Source organism: Microtus pennsylvanicus, chromosome 7 (genome assembly GCF_037038515.1).
Source record: "Microtus pennsylvanicus isolate mMicPen1 chromosome 7, mMicPen1.hap1, whole genome shotgun sequence".
In the NCBI taxonomy this organism is placed as follows: Eukaryota; Metazoa; Chordata; class Mammalia; order Rodentia; family Cricetidae; genus Microtus; species Microtus pennsylvanicus.
In genome coordinates this window covers 21,719,984-21,739,528 of record NC_134585.1, presented here as the reverse complement: position 1 = coordinate 21,739,528, position 19,545 = coordinate 21,719,984, and the positions used below count along the sequence as shown (strand labels likewise).

General features: G+C 49.6%; 1 protein-coding gene across 1 annotated transcript; it reads left to right on the top strand.

Moving 5' to 3' along the window:
- The first annotated feature begins 3,084 nt into the window (after nucleotides 1-3,084).
- Nucleotides 3,085-19,545, top strand: Tacr2 (tachykinin receptor 2). The gene is made up of 5 exons (XM_075980148.1): nucleotides 3,085-3,601; nucleotides 10,427-10,621; nucleotides 13,344-13,497; nucleotides 14,260-14,456; nucleotides 17,958-19,545. The coding sequence occupies exons 1-5, from the start codon at nucleotides 3,210-3,212 to the stop codon at nucleotides 18,172-18,174; spliced, it is 1,155 nt and encodes a 384-aa protein (XP_075836263.1). The 5' UTR covers nucleotides 3,085-3,209; the 3' UTR covers nucleotides 18,175-19,545.

Genomic DNA, 19,545 nt, shown 5'->3' with positions numbered 1-19,545 from the left:
ATGGTCTACTGAAGAGCTGAACGGCCAATAGCTAGGCAGGAGAAAGGATAGACGGGGCTGGCAGGCAGAGAGAATAAATAGGAGGAGAAATCTGGGAGAAAAGAAGGAGCAAAATAGAACAAGGAGAGGAGGACCTCAGGGGCCAGCTACACAGCAAGCTGTGGAGAAAGAAGCAAAGAAAGGAATTTAGAAATAGAGAAAGATAAAAGCCCAGAGGCAAAAGACAGATGGGATAATTTAAGTTAAGAAAAACTGGCTAGAAACAAGCCAAGTTTTAGCTTTAGCCGGGCATTTATAAGAAGGAATAAGACTCCATGGGTGATTTATTTGGCAGCTGGGTGCCTCAACACCCCCCACTCCGCTGGCCTAAAAGGGCCAAAAGAGTAAAAAATGTAAAAACAACCAACAACACCTCTCTTCCCGCTTGAAGACTGGCCTGTGGATTCCAAGTGCCTGTCCTGAAATAGCACAGTTGACCAGCCACACTGTGTCCCGTCTTGCACCTCTCCTTCCCTGAGCCTACAAGCCTTCCGGCACATTGTTGGAAAGCTGCAAGACTTTATGATTTAAGGAGGAAATAAAAACTCAGATTTAATAGCTCCAAAGTATAATCCCTATTACATACACAGTGGAGTGGCCCGGGCGGGGATGTGCTATTCCGGGCTTCTGGAGCTGGTGACACACTCTCAGGCATCCTAGCTCTCTGCTGGGTTTGTGGACCAAAGCGCAACCAAGTGCAGCTGCCTGAGCCCAGGAGATTGGGCTAGCAAGGAGAAAATGGCTTCCGTTCTTAATGCTACAGACTGGCCTCCAGGAGGGAGGCCAAAGAAGCATAGGGCAGGAGCAAACCCAGGGTCGATTGGATACTGCTGCTGCCACTACGGTCAAAGACATAGGCCCTCTGGTAAGAGACCAACGTCAAAACATGGTGGTCCATCCAAGAGAAGAAATAAGCCTTCGTGGCCTGGCAAAGAATGTGGCTGGCTCCGTATTGGGCTCAGGAGTTTCAGGATCCTCTGGCTGCCATTCTCAACCTCCCTAATTCTGTGACCCTTTAATACAGGCCCTCATGATGTGGTGACCCCCAACCATAAAGTTATTTTTGTTGGTACTTCATTAATGAAATGTTGCTACCATTGTGAATCCTGATGCAAATATCTGATATTTCTGATGGTCTTAGGCGACCCCGTGGGAGGGTCCTTCGATCCCCAAAGGGGTTGTGACCCACAGGTTGAGAACCACTGCTCTAGCTCATTCCAGGGAAGATGAGAGAGGGGTCCCAGAAGTACCTCTTCTCCAAAGTCAAAAGCTGGGTCCTCCAGCTCCCAAATATACTTTTCACATTGGTCTAGTGGGGACAGCAAACACAATAGATACTATTGTGGCATTGATAAGCTCATCAGGAAGCTCACAGTAAGAACTGCTTAGAAAGAAACCGTGCAGCCAGGGGTAGTAGAGCGCGCCTTTAATCCCAGCACACAGGAAGCAGAAGCAGGCAAATCTCTGAGTTCAAGGTCTTCAGAGAAACCCGATCTCAAAAAAATCAAAAAACCTGCTGGGTGGTACTGGCACAACCTTAATCTCAACACTTGGGAGGCAGAGACAGGTGGAGCTCTGTGAGTTTGAGGCCAGCCTGGTCTACAGAATGAGTAGTCCCAGGTTAGGTTCCAAAGGCTGCACTGAGAAACTCTCTCGAAAAACCAGGGGGAAAAAAAAGCCTCAGGATGTGTGGTTTAGCATTGTTTTTATCTTAGAGTCTATAATTGCATTCACTTCCACCCTACAGTGCTCAGAACTGGATGTAGCTCTGTTCATAGATAGTGTGTCTAGCATGCAGGAAGCCCTGGGCTCAATCCCCAGCACTTCATAAACTAGGCTGAACGGCACACACCTTTAACTCCAGCATTTGTAGTTGAGGATTGGGTCTCCCGCAACTACATGGCAAGATTGAGGTCAGCCAGGGATACATGAGTCCGTGTCTGAGAGAGAAGTGTAGGGGGTGGAGAAGATTTGAGCACTATTTGTCTAAGCTCAATTGCTAATATTTTAAAAATTCATTTTTATGATATGTGCATTGATGTGAAGGTATTAGATCCCCTGGAACTGGAGTTACAGACAGTTGTGAGCTGCCATGTGGGTGCTAGGTATTGAACCCAGGTCCTCTGGAAGAGCTCTCGGTGCTCTTAACCACTAAGCCATCTCTCCAGTACCCTCAGTCTCTAATTTTACATCTAAGGAATCTGAAGCTTGAGATGAGGAATGACCAGGATTGCCTGGTCCATCAATAAGTCAGGAACAGGGTCAGAGACCCAGAACCTAGCCCTTACCATGTGACTGAAACCACATCAAACTCACCTTCATACCCCCTGGGTACATCTGAACATGAAGACTTTCTTTGCAAATGGAGTAAATGTCTTTCCTGGTGTTCCCAAGCCAGCCTGGACTCATTCTCGTTCCCAAATACAAATGCCAGTGTGGAACAGCTCCCACCAGGCAGAATGTAAACACTGAGGCTTGTACCCTCTGTACCACCCCCACCCAGGCTGTGCCTTGCTTCCTGAGGTCTCTCCCAGCTTCCCAGCAGGTCCTAAATCTTTCCAGAGACACGGCCCAGCCATCCAGGCAAGGGGTGGGATGAGGGAGGGAGCAGGCAGCAACTCTGCCAAGGACCTAGCCTGGAAGGAGGAGTTGGGAGTAGCGGCTGGCCGCTGGCAGCCTTGGGAGGCTACCCTGCAAAGCTTGGAGGTCTGCTGGCTGCACACTGGACCTGAAGGACCCACAGACTCACCATGCTGTGCACACCTCTCAACTGGCACGTATCCTGAGTAGCATTAAGAGAGAGATGAATTCAAGTCCTGGATTGTCATCAACTTCCTAAATGCCCACGGCTGGACATGTCCTCATTCTGACTCTGGTTTGAAGGAGCAGAAACAACGGGTTATCGGGATGCCTCCTGCTCTAAGGTTGGAGTTTGGGGTCTCCATCTCCACAAGATGGTTGAACAGTCTGGCTGGAACCCTGTCTTCTGCTCGCCCTAACTCATTCCTGCTTGAGCCATAGGTGTGGTCCTCTGGCTACACGTGTCTGCTTTCCAATTGTCCACCCCACCCCACCCCCGAATATCTACACTCCAAAGAGGATTTCTCTCCTGTGGCAGTTTCAATACGAACTGCAGGGTCAGACCCTGTGTTCCAGGCCCAGGATCAGCCATGGGGGCCCATGCCATTGTCACTGACACCAGCATCTTATCTGGCCTCGAGAGCAACACCACGGGCATCACAGCCTTCTCCATGCCTGCCTGGCAGCTGGCGCTGTGGGCCATAGCCTACCTGGCCCTGGTGCTGGTGGCTGTCATGGGCAATGCCACAGTCATCTGGATCATTCTGGCCCATGAGAGAATGCGTACAGTCACCAACTATTTCATCATCAACCTGGCCCTGGCAGACCTCTGCATGGCAGCCTTCAATGCCACCTTCAACTTCGTTTATGCCAGTCACAACATCTGGTACTTCGGTCGCGCCTTCTGCTATTTCCAGAACCTCTTTCCCATCACAGCCATATTCGTCAGCATCTACTCCATGACTGCCATCGCCGCTGACAGGCAAGAGCGGGCACCAGGGAAGCGGGGTGGGTGTCTTGTTGGAGAGCTCAGAGGATTGCCTCCTAGACCTGGTCTGGGTTCATAGCAAGAAGACAGGGGGATACGGAGCCAAAGTAGGGAGAGCGGAGATTAGACACAGAATGACTTTACCCTAAGAGCTTGCTCAAGGTGGGAAGGAACGATGTTCCCAGCGACTTTGGAAGTGTGATTCTTCCTATCTTACTGTCTTTATACAAGGAAATTGTGCAGATTGTTTTTGTATTTGGAAAAAAGTTGAATATTGCATGGGGTTAGAGTGCTGCCTCTGGTTAGATCTATGCTTTTTTTTGGGGGGGAGGGAGATGTTGCTAGTGTGTATATGGAAGGGTACCAGCCTTTGAGAAATGGGCCTAGGATGGGGTGGAAGAAGTAGCACTGAGACCTTCTGGGGCAGGCAGGCTGGGGTAAAAGAGGAGACTCAAATGCCTGGGGGAGTGGGAATCTGACTAACAGCCAGTATGATGAGATGATTCAAAGACCAAGGAAGTCCAGGAGACGGAGACAGAGCCATGAGACCCTCGGACAAAGAGTACCGATTACAATGATTGGGTAGATGTGAGCTTTCCTTTCTCCCCTCATCCCCCACCACTCCCCAACTTCTCCCAGCAACCTTCCCCCACAGCCTCTCACTGCCGCGGAGCTATGGATGGTTTTCTGTGGGGTTCTCTGGGGATTTCCTTTGAGGCAATGTTTTCAAAACATTTTTTTTCTTTGACAATGTTTTCTACTCGTTAAAAGTGAGAAGTTTGGGGCTGTGGATGTAGCTCCGTTGGCAGCATGCTTGCTTAGTGTGTTTGGCGCTGTGGCTGTGATCCCCGGCACTGCATAAATCAGATATAAGATGGTGGTGCACGCCACCACCTGCAATTCCCACACTTGGAGGTAGCAGGAGGAGGGCCAGAGGCCCAAGTCATCCTAAGCTCCAAAGACAGTTGTCTCACACACACACACACACACACACACACACACACACACACACACACACAAAAAAAAATGTTTGAATACCATTCATTAGGTACAGCTTCTGTCTTTACACCCAAGAGAACTGGGGAATCAGGATAAGTGGGGCTAGTTAAGGTCATCCAGTGAGTCAGGGCAGAGCCAGGGCCCTCTGGGCAGTGGGTTCAGGAGAAGTCTTTCCAAATTGGGCTGGTGCCTGCTGAACATCCCTCCCTCCTCCCTGGGTCTGTCTGAATGTCCCCTAAGGATTTCTTTTGTCATGCAGCAAATTTGGGGTGCTTCCTCTGTATTGGGCACAGTTCCAGGTTTGGTGGAACCTCCACTGATGCGGGGGGATAAACAATGTTAGCACATGAGGTCTTAGAGCCTCTACCTCAGAGGGAGTCTGGACCACAGGAAGCTAGGTGGAAGCCAGGGAGCCTGGAAGGCAAGCAGGAGGGCAATGACCGGTGGCAGAGCAGGGCTCTGAGCAAGCTGGCAGCAGCTGAGACTCGCAATTCCTTTCTCCACGCCTTTTTAAAAATTTTTTTATCACATTGGTTTGTTTGGTGTGTGTGTGTGTGTGTGTGTGTGTGTGTGTGTGTGTACACGTGCTAGCATGCACACTTCTCACAATACCCCTGGGAAGGTCAGAGGACAACTTGTAGGACTCAGTTTTTAACTTCTACCTTTTGTGGGTTCTGGGGATTGAACTTGGGTCCTCAGGCTTCACATCAAGCCCCTTTACCAACTGAGCCCTCTCATTGGCCCCCTTTCTCACTTTCTTCACTCAGCAAATATATACTCAGTGTGTGCCGTGTAAGTATTGTTTTGGGGTTTAGGTGGGGGAAACCCATGTAAATGTTCCTGCTAGGGTAAAAATTTAAATCCTAAACACACGAATAAATAAACTGTAATTGTATTTGAGGCCATGAGTGTTGCAAACAAATATTGGCTAGAGGGGGCTCTCTTGGCACCAAGATGTGCTGGGAGGAATAGTCTACACTCAGTGATTCTCAACCTTCCTAACGCTGAGACCCTTTAATACAATTCCCCATGTTCTGGTGACCCCCTAACCATAAAATTATTTTTGCTGCTGATTCATAACTGTAAATTTGCTACTGTTATGAATTGTAAATTTTTTTTAGAGACAAGTTTGTCCAAGGGGTCAAGACCCACAGGTTGGGAACCACTGGGCTACAGGCTTAAATGAACATGGATGGACCCATTGGGAGGTTGGGATCCGAGCAACAATGAGTAGATCAGGGCAGCCTGGAGAATTCTAGAGACAAACATTCCAAGCAATGGATAAGGTGGTAAGGTTCTCAGGGCTCAGTCTTAACACCCAGGATGCCCCAGTGTGGACTCCTCTATTTCAACAAACGGGAAACATGCAACTCCGTGCCACAGCCTACAGTTCCTACCTTGTCTCAAAGCTCAGGTTCATCCTAGAGAGGGAGGGCCAGGCATTGCCCACCAAAGCCCTCTCTGATGAATTTAAAACAATGAATTCATAGGACTGTTCTCTTTCCTGTGCGCATGTATCCCTTCCTCCATACGACAGCCCACATGCATGAATGACCCCATTTTCATGGAGCTGGAAATGGAAGGTCCAGAAAGCTAATGCTCTTTGTTCAAGATCTTGTCAGGAAGTAGTAGAGACAGGATTCGAACCCAGATCAGCCTGATTCTAAACTCCCAGGACCTTACCCTCTGCTAATGGGGCATGAGCCACCCTACAGCTGGCCCTCATATTAAAATGTTATTCTAGGCCAGGGGTGGGGGCACACGTCTTTAATCACTGCACTCAGGAGGCAGAGGCAGCTCTGCCGGTGAAGAACTTGCAGTGTGAGCATGAATACCTGAATTCCATCCATGCTAGCACAAACTTGTAATCCCAGAGCAGGAGAGGTTAGAGATGGGAGAATCCCCAGTGCTTGACGGACAGTCAGTGTCTCAGGTAGGGTTCCTATTGCTATGAAGAGACTCTATGACCATGGCAACTCTATAAGGAAACCGCTTAAGGAGGTGACGGCTGACAGCTCAGAGGTTCACTCCATTATCATAGTAGGGTGTTGGGGAATATTGTTTTCATGTGTGTGACTGTTGTTTACGCTGCGTTTGTTTAACTCTGTGAAGCTGTGTTACTGTGCCTGTCTAAAACACCTGATGGTCCTAATAAAGAGATGAATGGCCAATAGCAAGGCAGGAGCAAGGATAGGCAGGCTGGCAGGGAGAGAGGATAAACAGAAGGAGATCTGAGCTCAAGGAGAGGAGGACACCAGGGATCAGTGACATAGCAAGCTACAGAGAAAGAAGCAAAGAAAGGTATACAGAAATTGAGAAAGATAAAAACCCAGAAGCAGGTCTGGAGAGATGGCTCAGTGGTTAAGAGCATTGCCTGCTCTTCCAAAGGTTCTGAGTTCAATTCCCAGCAACCACATGGTGGCTCACAACCATCTGTAATGAGGTCTGGTGCCCTCTTCTGGCCTGCAGACATACACACAGACAGAATACTGTATACATAATAAATAAATATTTAAAAAAAAACAGAAGCAAAAGGTCCTTGTGTAATTTAAGGTTAAGAAAAGCTGGCAAGAAACAAGCCAAGCTTAGGCTGGGCATTCATAACTAAGAAAAAGCCTCCTTGTGTGATTTATTTGGGAACTTGGGTGGTGGACCCCTCAAAAAGCCAAAAGAGTAACACATTCGGCAACGGCGGGGAGCATGGCAGTTGGGAATATGGCAGTGTGCAGGCAGACATGGTCCTAGAGAAGGAGCTGAGGATTCTACATCTTGATCCAAAGGCAATAGGAAGTGAACTGAGATACTGGGTGTGGCTTGAACATATATGAGACCTCAAAGCCACACTTCCTCCAATAAAGCCGCACCTACCCTAACAAAGCCACACCTCCCAATAGTGCTTCCCCCTGAGTTTATGGGAACCAATTACATTCAAATTACTACAGTCAGCCTAGCCCAACTAGTGAGTTCCAGACCATCAAGAGACCCTGTCTCAAAAATCAAGGAAGATAGTATCTTGAGGAAAAACCCCCAAAGTTGGTCTCTGGACTCTATACAGTATATACACTTGTACAAATACCTGCATGGAGGCAAATATTTCAACTTGGCATGGTGGTGCATGGCTTAGCACTTGGGAGGTAGAGATGAAAGAACTGGAAATTCAAGGTCATCCTCAGCTACATAGAGAGTATGAGACCAGCCTGGGCTACATGAGACCCTGCCTCAAAATTCAAATGAACTCCTGGGTACAGTGGTGTTTGCCTTTGATCCAAGCACTCAAGAGGCAGAAGCAAGCAAATCTCTGTGAGCCGGAGGCCAGTCAGGGCTATGTAGTAAGACTATATTTCAAAAAGAAATAAGCTAATCTTATTGTAATGAAGAGTTTGTGTTCTTCATTGTGACCCATGGAGTCGCCAATCTAATCCTGCCCTGATCTCTGCTAAAAGGGAATCAAGCCTTAGGTTAGGGTGCATATTAGGAAGATGGGTTTCAGCCTTGGAGAATGGTGCCTTTGGGTCCTCTAGCCTTTGAGAAACAGGCAGTGAGCCTTCCTCGGTTGGGCCCTAGGCTGATGAAGCCTGAGCCCCCACTAAGTCCAGGGTGCTCCCTGTGTGGGTCCTGAAGAACAGGGAACAGAGCAATTCAGGTGTAGACAGCTGAGACCAACCAGGATTCAAAGTCAGCGTTGCTCTGTCTCCTGGTGTGGAAAATGGAGATGACGCTCACCATCCAGACCACTGCACTTCCCCAGACACAGGGCTCAACAGCAACCCAAGTCCCTGCCGTGCCCTGCAGAGAGACATCAGCAGAGCCTGTTCTGGACAGCTTCATCAAGAAGGTGGTCTATGACCTCAGCGAGTGCTGGCAGGAAGGAGGAGCTTCTGAAGGGGAGGGGAGGAAAGCCCCCGTGCGGGCTCTTCCAGGGCATCTTTGTTAAGGTTTCCATTGCTGTCATAAAGAACCAAGACCAAAAGCAACTTGCGAAGGAAGGGACATTTTCTACTTCCAGGTAACAGTTCACGAGGAAGTCAGGGCAGGAACCTGGAGGCAGGGACTGTAGCAGAAGCCATAGAGAAATGTTTCTTACTGACTTGCTTCCTGTGCTGTAGCGTGAATTCTAATTGGTATTCATAATAAAAACTCAGAGTCAGATATTAGGGACAAAAGCTGAGTGATTGGAGAAGCAGAGCAACCTGCCACTAGGGAGTTCTCACCTCTACCAATGCTCGGACCTAAAGGGTGATCCTGTCCTCAGACTGCGCTCTCTGACTGACTACCTAGGCTGAACTGAGCTCCTGTCTTCTCCTGCCTTATATTTCTCTCTTCGCCCACCCACATCACTCCTGTCTCCACCCCCCAAGTACTGGGATCACCTTTGTGGAGTTCTGTTTCTCTTTTAGACAGACTCACCTTTAAGTAGCCCAGGGTGGCCTTGAACTCCCAGAGATTCCTCTGCCTCTGTCTCCACGGCCCTGGGATTAAAGTGTGCACCACCACTCCCTGGCCTCTAGTGGCTTAGCTCTGTGCTCTGATCTTCAGGCACGCTTTATTTCTTAAACCGCAAACAAAACATCACTACACTGTGCCTTGCTCAGCTTGCTCTCTTACACAGCACGGAACTGCCTAATCACGGGTGACACCATGAGCTTGACCCCCACCCCCGAAGCATCAAACATTAATCAAGAAAAGGTCCCCCAGGCTTGTTCACAGGGCAATCTGGTGGGGGCACTTTCTCAACTGAGGTTCCTTCTTCTCAAATGACTTTAGCTGTGTCAGGTTGAACAAACAAATAAACAACAACAAAAACTAACTAAGACACAGGGAAAACTGTGAGAGCGGACTGAACTGAGCATTGGCAATGTGCAGAGTCTAAAGCAGTGATTCTCAGCCTTCCTAGTGTTTTTAATACAGTTCCTCATTTTATGGTAACCCCCCAACCATAAAATTATTTTCATTATTACTTTGTAACTATAATTTTGCCACTTTTATGAATTGTGATTTAAATATCTGATATGCAGAATATCTGATGTGTGACCCCTGTGGGGGTCGTGACCCACAGGCCAAGAACTGCTGGAAAGATTCATGCCTGCAGGATTCAGCTTGTGCCTGCACAAGTCTACAGAACGGGTTCAGGTGGTAGAATGCATGCCTAGCAGCTTGAAGTCCTGGATTCTATCCCCAGTGCTGCATAAATCAAGCATGGCAATCCATACCTGTAATTCACTGCACTCAAAAGGATCAGGAGTTCAAGGTTATCCTCAGCTTTATAGCAAGTTCAAGGCCAGCCTGGGCTACATGAGACTCTGTCTCAAAGAAAAGTAAAATGTTTGCTCATCCTCAGACACAATCGTCTGTGTCCTATGGCACCTATGGTGAGTGGTCACTGAATGGGACCCTGTGTGTGTCAGATACAGCTACTGCTGCAGAAAGTTCCAGAGGGCATCACTGGTTTGGTTTTTGTCTGGAAAATGCTTGTACCATAAAGAGTGGTGGGAAGCTGACTTGGGAACGAGAATACATACACTCAAGTCAGGCTGTGCTTCAGGCTAGTGCTGGACTGTACCCTGCTCTGGGTTGGATCATAGTCTGACTGGCCAAGGGCCTGTCCACGCCCAGGGGGAGGCAGTAGAATGGGTTCCTGGGCTAGATTCTGGGGTACTAGCATGCTATGGCTGGAGACAGTCACTACCTCCCCATCACCACCTCTGCAGATTGGATGGGATTCCAGCATCTGCCTACAGGGCAGCTGTGTGAACAGGGAGACGCTGGCCTGAACAGCAAGGTAAGGGGAGGATGTCAGCTGATGTTGTGATCTGCTTGTAGGTACATGGCCATCGTTCATCCCTTCCAGCCACGGCTCTCCGCCCCCAGCACCAAGGCGGTTATCGCTGGCATCTGGCTGGTAGCCCTGGCTCTCGCTTCTCCCCAGTGCTTCTACTCCACCATCACCGTGGACCAGGGGGCCACCAAGTGTGTGGTGGCCTGGCCCAATGACAACGGAGACAAGATGCTTCTTCTGTAAGCCCCACGCCAGGGATGAGGGTGGGCATACATGTGCTTGTATGTTGATTCACGTCTGTGTGTAGCATGTGCCTAGAGATATTCACACTATTCTGCAGGTATATGTATGATCATGTGAGTTCAGGTTTATCCTGAATCTCCTTGACTGCCAGCAAGGGGCTGGAGGTGTGGTTTATCGGTATGGGGTGTGTCTTAGTGGTATGGGGGTGTGTCTTAGCGGTATGGAGTGTGACTCAGTGGTAGACTGCTTGTCTCGCATCCAGGGAAACCTTAAATTCAATTCCCAGAACCCCATAAACTGAGAGTGGTGGTACACACCGGTTATTCCAGCACTTGGAAGAGAGAGGTAGGAGGATCATAAATTCAAGGTCATCCTCAGCTCACAGCATGCTCAAGACAAGCGTGGTCTCTATGAGGCTGTTTTAAAACAAAACAAAACAAAATAAAGCTAACAGTGAGGCTACACCACAACAAACCATTGTAGGTGGAAAATACCCAGTGTCAAGTGTGGGAAATGCCCTCATAACTGTGACCTGGTGGCTAACTAGAGGTGACACTCACTGCCATTGCTCAGTTTCTTCATAGAAAAGCAAATGGAAAGGTAAGAATTTAAGGTGTGGTTTCTGCTGAGTGAGTGTTTTATTTCCATCACCAGACAGTCAAGGTCATTGAATCAAAACATCAAGTAGGGGACCATCTATATGAAAAGCAATGCCAAGTACCAGGCCTGTTAGAAGCATTTCATATATACTGATACTGCTAATTCTCCTAATGTTATGGAGCAAATACAGCTCATATTTTGTGTATTTATTTTAAACAATGCTGACCTTGATGTCACCACACCTGCTTCATGTGGTACAGGGGATGCAAGGGCCCGTGTGTGCTAGGCTAGCATCCTATCAGCTAAGCTACATTCCCCTGCCTAGGGGAATTGTATGTAGCCTAGGCTGACCTGGAACTCTGACCCTCCAGCCTCCATCTCGCAAGTCACCACGACCACTACATGTATTGTATCCTTCCATCTTGGTGGTAGAGAAACTGTTACATGACGTGCCCCAGACAACCCAGTGAATGGGAAAGCAGGGGAACCAAACGCGGGCCAAACTGCCTTGGAGCCTGATTGCTCAGCCTGCCCGCCACCTCACTCAGGATGAACATGGACCATGTGTGTCTGCAGATGGAGTGTGTGGCTCTGCAGGTCACACACGCGCTGCCACTGGTGTCTGTAGGTAGGCCAGTGTTAGATGTGTTTGTGGAGTCTGTACGGAAGTCAATACCAGGTAGTTATGACAGCCTACCTGTAATCTCAGGAGGTGGAGACGGTGATATAGAGCAAGGTCAGCTGGACTAGCCATGTCAGAGAGCTCTCCAAGGGAGAGACCCTGCTTCAATATATATTAGGCAAAGAGGGCTCAAGGAAGACTTCCACACACACATACATACACACATATACACACATGTGCATACACGCATGCATAGCCCCACATGTACCTACTCACATACAGATATGCACACACATGCATACATGCCTACACACACACACACACATTGTTTAAAAAAAGAAGTCACATGGTAAAAGGGGACTCTCAGACCCATTCCTTGTTGCTTCAAGGACGACCGCCCACCCTCACCTGCCTGGGAGTCAGGGGAACTGTGACTTATTCAGGAGATCCTGACACCCTCAGAAAAATGGAGCCAGTGACACGTCTCTGGCATAGTGCCTTCCTCAGAGGAAATAGTGGGCTTCAGTACAACCCAGGAATCCTCCCTGGGGACTCAGAAGGCGCAGCGCTGGCTGGGTCTGGCTCAAAGGTCTTTGCCCGATGCCGCCGTGTACCCAGGCAGTGTTGAGGAGCAGGACGCAGAGGACCAGCGGCTATCAGGGTGGCAGTCTCCGCTGCTCATCTCTGAATAAGGCTTTTGCTACACGGTAGCTCCTGAATTATCACGTCTGCTCTACTTAATCTATGTATCTATTCATGTGCACACATGTTCATTCCTGCACTCACCACATAGCTATACACACAGAGATGATTCTGGGAGAAAACATACGTTGTGAACAGGGCGGGAGGGTTGACCTTTGTGCTTGATGGCATTTGTGTGAAACAGGGTCTCATATAGCGCAGCCTGGCCTCTGATTCGCTGTGAACAGAGGAATAACCTTAAACTCCCCATCTTCCTGCTTCCATACCTGTGCTGATGGGATTTCGGGCATGTGCCAGCACACCTAGTTTAGAGTATTATATATATATATAGTAAGGTTTCTTTTTTTAGAACATGGGGCACGGGGTGGGGGGCAGAGTTTGAGCACTCTACGGCCACTCTCTCATCTACATGTGGCTTCCAGGGATCCACTTCAGGTCATCATCGGGCTTGACAGCAAGCCCGGATTCCCACAGAGCCGTCTCCCCGGCGCCGGTGTTTTATTTTATACGTTAAACAAACATAAAATTTCATTAGCTTCTCCTTTTCCCCCCACCCTTTTAGCCTTTTCAGTAACACAGAACTGGGGCTGATGCCGGTGACATTTAGTGAGAAAGGCCCCTCTTTGGCACATATACTAGCCAATGTTGCTTAATTTTTCTTTAAATCAAACAAAACCGAGGGTGGGGCTTCAAGGGTGGGGGTCCGTGGGGTTCATGGACCTTAAGCGTGGGCGAGCCTGGGTGGATCTGGCCGCCTGCTGCCCACCCAGGTCCATGGCTCTCTCTCCGTTCAGGTATCATCTGGTAGTGTTTGTCCTCATCTACTTCCTACCCCTCGTGGTGATGTTCGTGGCTTACAGTGTCATTGGCCTCACGCTGTGGAAACGCGCGGTCCCCAGACACCAGGCTCACGGCGCCAACCTGCGCCATCTGCAGGCCAAGAAGAAGGTGAGAAGGGGATCAGAGAGGGCGGGACCTCCTGGAGTCACCTGGGCCCCAAGCCTGCCCGCTAGGGGGCAGCGGGGAGCACACAATCCAGGTCACTCAGCGCTACAGACCTCTGCCGTCTGGAGACAATGCTGGACCGACTTCTTTGTGTTCTAAAAGTTTCATCATAGCAAGCAGCGGGGTACTTAGGGTACTTAGGACACTTAGTGTCCCTTCCACTGAGAAGTTGGTCTCCAGTTGCGATCTCCAACTTGCCTTCTGGTCCTCAGGAGTGCTGGACAATTAGTGTGCCTGCAAATTCCAGGCTAGTGAGGTGCCCCGAAGGGCTCAGGAACCTGGCCTCTAGGGAGAGGATGGGTCAGGTTGGAACATCACTGCCTACATAGAAGCGCTAAAGTAGACAAAGATCAGAGGGAAGGGTGGCTGGGGTCCCAGAGCTTTGACCTCCTAAGAGAGGCATAGGATGAAGAGGTGACCCGTGGGAAAGAATTCTGGGAGAGTGGACCACAGAACGGGGCTGCTAGACTTGAGGATTTCAATGGAAGGACAGCAGTGAGCGCCGACAAACTAGCCTGTGGGAAAGCCATGAGGTGGTGGGCTCTGGAGCGTATTCACGTTCCAGCGGATGGAGGGCAGAGAGGTAGACGGGCTCTGACTACAGAAGGTTATCAAGGCCAGGATGAGGGGTACCCTGCGCTGCTCCCAGGAGGGGTGACTTGGGACTGAGGGACCAAGGACTGACCCGAGCCTCTCCCTGACCAGTTTGTGAAGGCCATGGTACTGGTGGTGCTGACATTTGCCATCTGCTGGCTGCCCTACCACCTCTACTTCATCCTGGGCAGCTTCCAAGAGGACATCTACTACCACAAGTTCATCCAGCATGTCTACCTGGCCCTCTTCTGGCTAGCCATGAGCTCCACCATGTACAATCCCATCATTTACTGCTGCCTCAACCACAGGTGAGTGCCACGCTGGCTCAGCCCCTTTTATTCCCACATAGGAATGCTGCCCCCTTCAGGTCAGCCCACAGCACACCGCTCCCTGTGGCCTGGATCTAGCCTGAGTCCCATCTCCTTCCCAAAGCCTTGTCCTTTGCCGGGCCATGGTGCCTGTGTTCTTCTCTGTCCTTCTGTCTCTTCTGGGGTCTGCATCAGGGACAAGGGAGAGGGCAGAAGTCAGGATCAGAGAGATGGAGGGAAGGAGGGAGCAGGGAGAGGCAGAAGGACAGAATGAGAGGAAGGAAGAGCCGGGACAAAGAGGTAGCACTGCCTCGGAGCTAGTGTTTTTTTCTTTTTAATGTTGTGTGTGTGTGCCTGTGTACAAATGAGTGTATGCCATGGCACCTGTGTTTGGGGGTCAGAGGACAATTTGCAGTAGCTACCTCTCTTTCTACCATGTGGGTTTCTGCGATAGAACTCGGCTTGCTAGGCTTGGCAGCAGGTGCCTCTCCCCACTGTACCATCTCGCCAGCTCAAAGAGCTGGCATTTCTAAGAGCTTCATCTTAAGGATGCACCTAGTCTAGGTAGGCAGGTTGTCTAAAGAGAATGGGGGCTGGGCTGGGGAATCACAGTGCATATTTCTTGCCACCCCATCCCCCAGGATGTGACCAGGGAAGGAGGGGCTGGGATCTTATCTTACTCCTGCCCCTGGTGCTCCTAAGGTCCTAGGATACGCTGGCACCTGATCTGGGTCTCATAGAAACGGAAGAGGTGGTAAGCCAGACAGAATCCGAGTCCCAGGAGCCCTGTGCACAGAGTGAGCCTTCTATCCTGGGAGGGGGCAGGCAAGAGGGCTTGAGAGGTAGACACTGCATCAGCTCAGTCTGCTGGATGGATGTGAGCAACATGGACCCTGGGGCCTCTTTGTTCATAACTTTTATCAGCCATCTATTCAGGTGCCCAGGCTCCCACGGAGGTCTTTGTTACTCAGTTGACCCACTCACCTGGGGCAGGCTCTGTGAGTGCTTACTGGGTGCCTAGAATCTTTAGCTCCAAGAGGTAAGTAGATAAGAGAGGAAAGGGAGTCTCCCATTATACAGATAGGGAAACTGAGCCTAAGGGTGGATCCTCCTAACCCCTGCACAGGCAATGGCTCTGGGATTTGGAATTCCGTGCGTCTCCAATGCTTCCCCCTCACGCATCTTGTTCACGAGATGGATGTGAGAACCTGGAGAATGCCCTGTCTTATCAGGGAGAGACACACACCCCCAGCACCCCATGCCTGTGTGAATGTCACTCTCCTGTGTCCCGGTCACATCCGATGTTGTGACACGGCACCGTATTCAGTCCTGCAAGCTTCTGAAGTGGCTTCTGCGCTGTTCTGTGACGACATTATCACAGAGATCCGGTGTTCTGGCCTGGCCTCTCTGCTCAGAAAACACTCACTAAGTAGCTCCAGGTGCCCAGCACTTTTCCAGCCCCAGGAGGTGAGGAGAGAGCAGAAGCAAAGATTTTTTTAATATATATTTTTAATATTTATTTATTTATTATGTATATAATATTCTGTCTGTGTGTATGCCTGAAGGCCAGAAGAGGGCACCAGACCCCATTACAGATGGTTGTGAGCCAACATGTGGTTGCTGGGAATTGAACTCACGACCTTTGGAAGAGCAAGCAATGCTCTTAACCATTGAGCCATTTCTTCAGCCCGCAAAGATTTTTTTTTTTTTTTGCAAAAGCTGATGGCCTAGACATCACGTAGCAAGCTAACGTAATGTGTGAGTGTGGGCAGGATGTGCCGACGGACTTCACCACTGGGCAGGGGCTGCAGCTTACACTGGAGCAAAAGCTGGAATGACTGACTCTGCCTGGCAGCCTGAGCAAGAATTCCACACAGAAGGAACACCCAAATCAAAAGCCCTGTGGTCAAGGTCGGCACTTGATCTGGTACTTCAGCTGGGAGAGTTCTATAAGGCGTTGAGGCAGAGACCTGGGAGACAGGTGCTCTGCTTTACCTTTCAAAAGAACCAGCCCTGGGGGCCGGATAAGTGGCTCAGGGGTTAAGAGCACTGACTGCTATTGTTTTATCAAAATTTATATCTTATGATTTTTACTAATAAAGACTTGGGGTCAGAGGCGAGGGGGAACACTTGCTAGCTCAGAGAGGTTGTGGAGCAACTAGCTGACCTTCCTCCTTAGCTGGAGCCTCAGAAAGAGTGCTCCTTTTCCTCTATTCCAAACCAAAAGGGACCACCAAATTCAAAGTCCCTCCCCTCTACTTCCTGCCAACTAGTGGCTGGCTCCGGCCCTTGACCTAAGGTAGATTTTATTTTATTAATGCAATCTCAGGGTTCACAGTGTAATCAAGTATCCCACAACAGGCTGCTCTTCCAGAGGACCCAGGTTCAAATCCCAGCACCCACATGGTAGGTCACAACTGTCTATGACTCGAATCCCAAAGGATCCAGCACCTCCTTCTGGCTACATTGGGCATTGCATGCACCTGTCACTCAGACATACATGCAGGTAAAACACCCACATGCATTAAGAAAAAAAAAATCAGCCCAAAGCAGGAGATGTGGTATAGTTGATGAGATGCTCGCCTCCTGGCGGGCATGAGGCTCTGGGTTTGATCTCCAGCACTCCATAAACTGGGCCTAGTGGGGTGCACCTGCAACCTGAGCACTTTGGAGATAGTCAGAAGGATCAAAAGTTCAAAGTCATTCTCGACTACAGAGGCGTCAGTGTCACCGTGGGAAAGGGTGTCTTTTGGTTTGGTTTGGTTTTTTCCCAACTTTTCTTTTCTCCAACATCCAAGGCCTCATTCTACTTATTTTGTGACAGGCCAAGCTACCTGGGCTAGCCTCGGACCTTCCTTGAGCCCTCCCCCCCTCCTTTCTTACTCTCTGGAGTAGCCGGGATTACAGGCCCACACCCAGGCTTGAGGGAGAGCTGTTTATTTCTCTGAGCAAAAGTACCCATACTTGGTAGCTTCAATGTGCCAGTTTTTCTTAGAGGCTGCCCCTGGAAGGGGGTCGGCAATGTCCCTATTCTACACAAATGGCCAGAGCTTAATTCTTTTTTTTCTTCCCTTCTTCTCTTTATTTCCAAAACTCCTCTTTGATTCTCCATTAGAAGTCAGTTAGATCACATGGTTTCTTTGTAATATACTTTGGTTTCTCTCTCTTCTCCCTTCTCCTTTCCTTCCTCCCTCTCTCTCCCTCCATCCCTTCCTTCCTTTCAAAGCAGGGTACCACTTCCTACCTTGGAGCTTGCTGCCATCCTCCCTGCTCCTGCCTTGGATGTGCATGTCCCCCGTGTTTCTGGTTGTTCCAAAGGACTAAATCCATCCAAATGTGTATCTCTCAACAGCCCTGACTTGTTGGTGGTCTCTTCAGAGTGAGGCACCTCTGCCAGGGAGCTAGACTGCTTGGGGGGGGGGGGGGCGTGGAGCAGCCATGTGGCAGACAGCTCCTGTGCCCCTACTTCCCTTGCTTAAAGTGACTCTTCACACCCCTCAGGTTTCGCTCTGGATTCAGACTGGCTTTCCGGTGCTGCCCCTGGGTCACACCGACGGAGGAAGACCGACTGGAGCTGACTCGCACTCCATCGCTCTCGAGGAGAGTCAACAGGTGTCACACGAAAGAGACCTTGTTCATGGCTGCTGACGTGACCCACTCCGAGGCTACCAACGGGCAGGTTGGGAGTCCCCAAGATGGGGAAACTGCTGGACTCTGAAGTCTTGAGCCTGTCTGTAGGCCAGGTTTAGCCCCTTTGAGAAGCCCCAATGTCATAGCTTGTCCAACACTCTATTCTTCAACACACTAATAGTAAAACAAGATGGTGTCTGGAGCTCCAAAGGCAATGCTAATACAAAGATCTCAGAGCTCACACACCCCCTTAAGCATTCCAGGGATGAAGGAAGGAGCCAGGAAGACTGGGAGCCAACACTTGACCAATCCAGGAGCTGCAAAGCAAAATGTCTCCCTGGAATATAAAGAAGGATGGGAAAAAACTGGATCCTATTAAAGATAGTTGTGCTTGTCATGAGAAGAGGCAGGTGAGGGGATGGCGAGATGACTCAGTGAGATACTAAAGGCACTCGCTGCTAAGCCTGGTGACCTGAGTTCAATTCCTTGATCCCACGTGGAAGGAAAGAAGCAACTCCTACAAGTTGTCCTTTGACCTCCCCAAGTGTATATGTGAACGCATGCACACACACACAATGTTAAAAAAGAAAAAAGGGGGCGTCCTTGCTGGGCAGTGGTGGCGCACGCCTTTCGTCCCAGCACTCAGGAGGCAGAGGCGGGCAGATCTCTATGAGTTTGAGGCCAGACTGGTCTACAGAGGGAGTTTTCTAGGTCAACCAGGGCGACACAGAGAAACCCTATCTTGAAAAAAGAAAAAAAAGAGGGGCATTCAGTGTTAGGGTCACAGGAAAAGGTGGGGACTGTGGCAGCCTGAAAAAGACAAGGCCCCACAAGAATACTCAGCTGCTTCACTCTGGACCACTGTTGCCAGATGTTCGAAATAAAACCTGAAATCTAGTTAATATATGGAAGCTCCAGGCTTCTGAACATGGTCATGAAAATGCTTAGAAATGCTAGATACGCCAAACAAAGCAGGGCACAGCTGAAGGGACCCGAGCAGTCCCACATGGCAGTCATGGCTCCGGCAGGCCTGGCCCTTCCACTATCTGCCCCCCTCCTTGCTAAAAGCCATTAGATTACATTCCTTAAGCTAACCATCAAGGTGTATTCCTTTATTTGGCCACTTCCTCCTCCTGAGGCTGACTACCAAGGTCCAGCTATCAAAGTATTGAAGTCCAGCAATCACAAGCCCCCTTTTGGCTGCCTTAATTAACATGCCCCCCAAAATTAAATATTTCATCCTAACATGGGGTTTCCTTTTTTACCTTTATCAATTACCATTTACCTGTGGGCCATGTCTGTCTCCTCTCTATCCAGAGCCAGTCCTCTGCCCCTCTGAAGTACCCCTGCCCCCTCTCCCTTGTCCCCTTCCCCTTCTCCCTCATCCTCTATCTCCTGTCTTTGTCTCTTATTCCCTGCCCTTTGGCCTCTTGGGCTAATAAATTTTCTTTGGGCTGAG

Excerpts from the sequence above, each read along its gene's own strand:
- Tacr2 (XM_075980148.1), top strand. The coding sequence starts at position 3,210 with ATGGGGGCCCATGCCATTGTCACTGACACCAGCATCTTATCTGGCCTC. Across the intron at positions 3,602-10,426 it reads ACTGCCATCGCCGCTGACAG|GTACATGGCCATCGTTCATC; the intron begins GCAAGAGCGGGC and ends ATCTGCTTGTAG. Across the intron at positions 14,457-17,957 it reads TACTGCTGCCTCAACCACAG|GTTTCGCTCTGGATTCAGAC; the intron begins GTGAGTGCCACG and ends CACACCCCTCAG.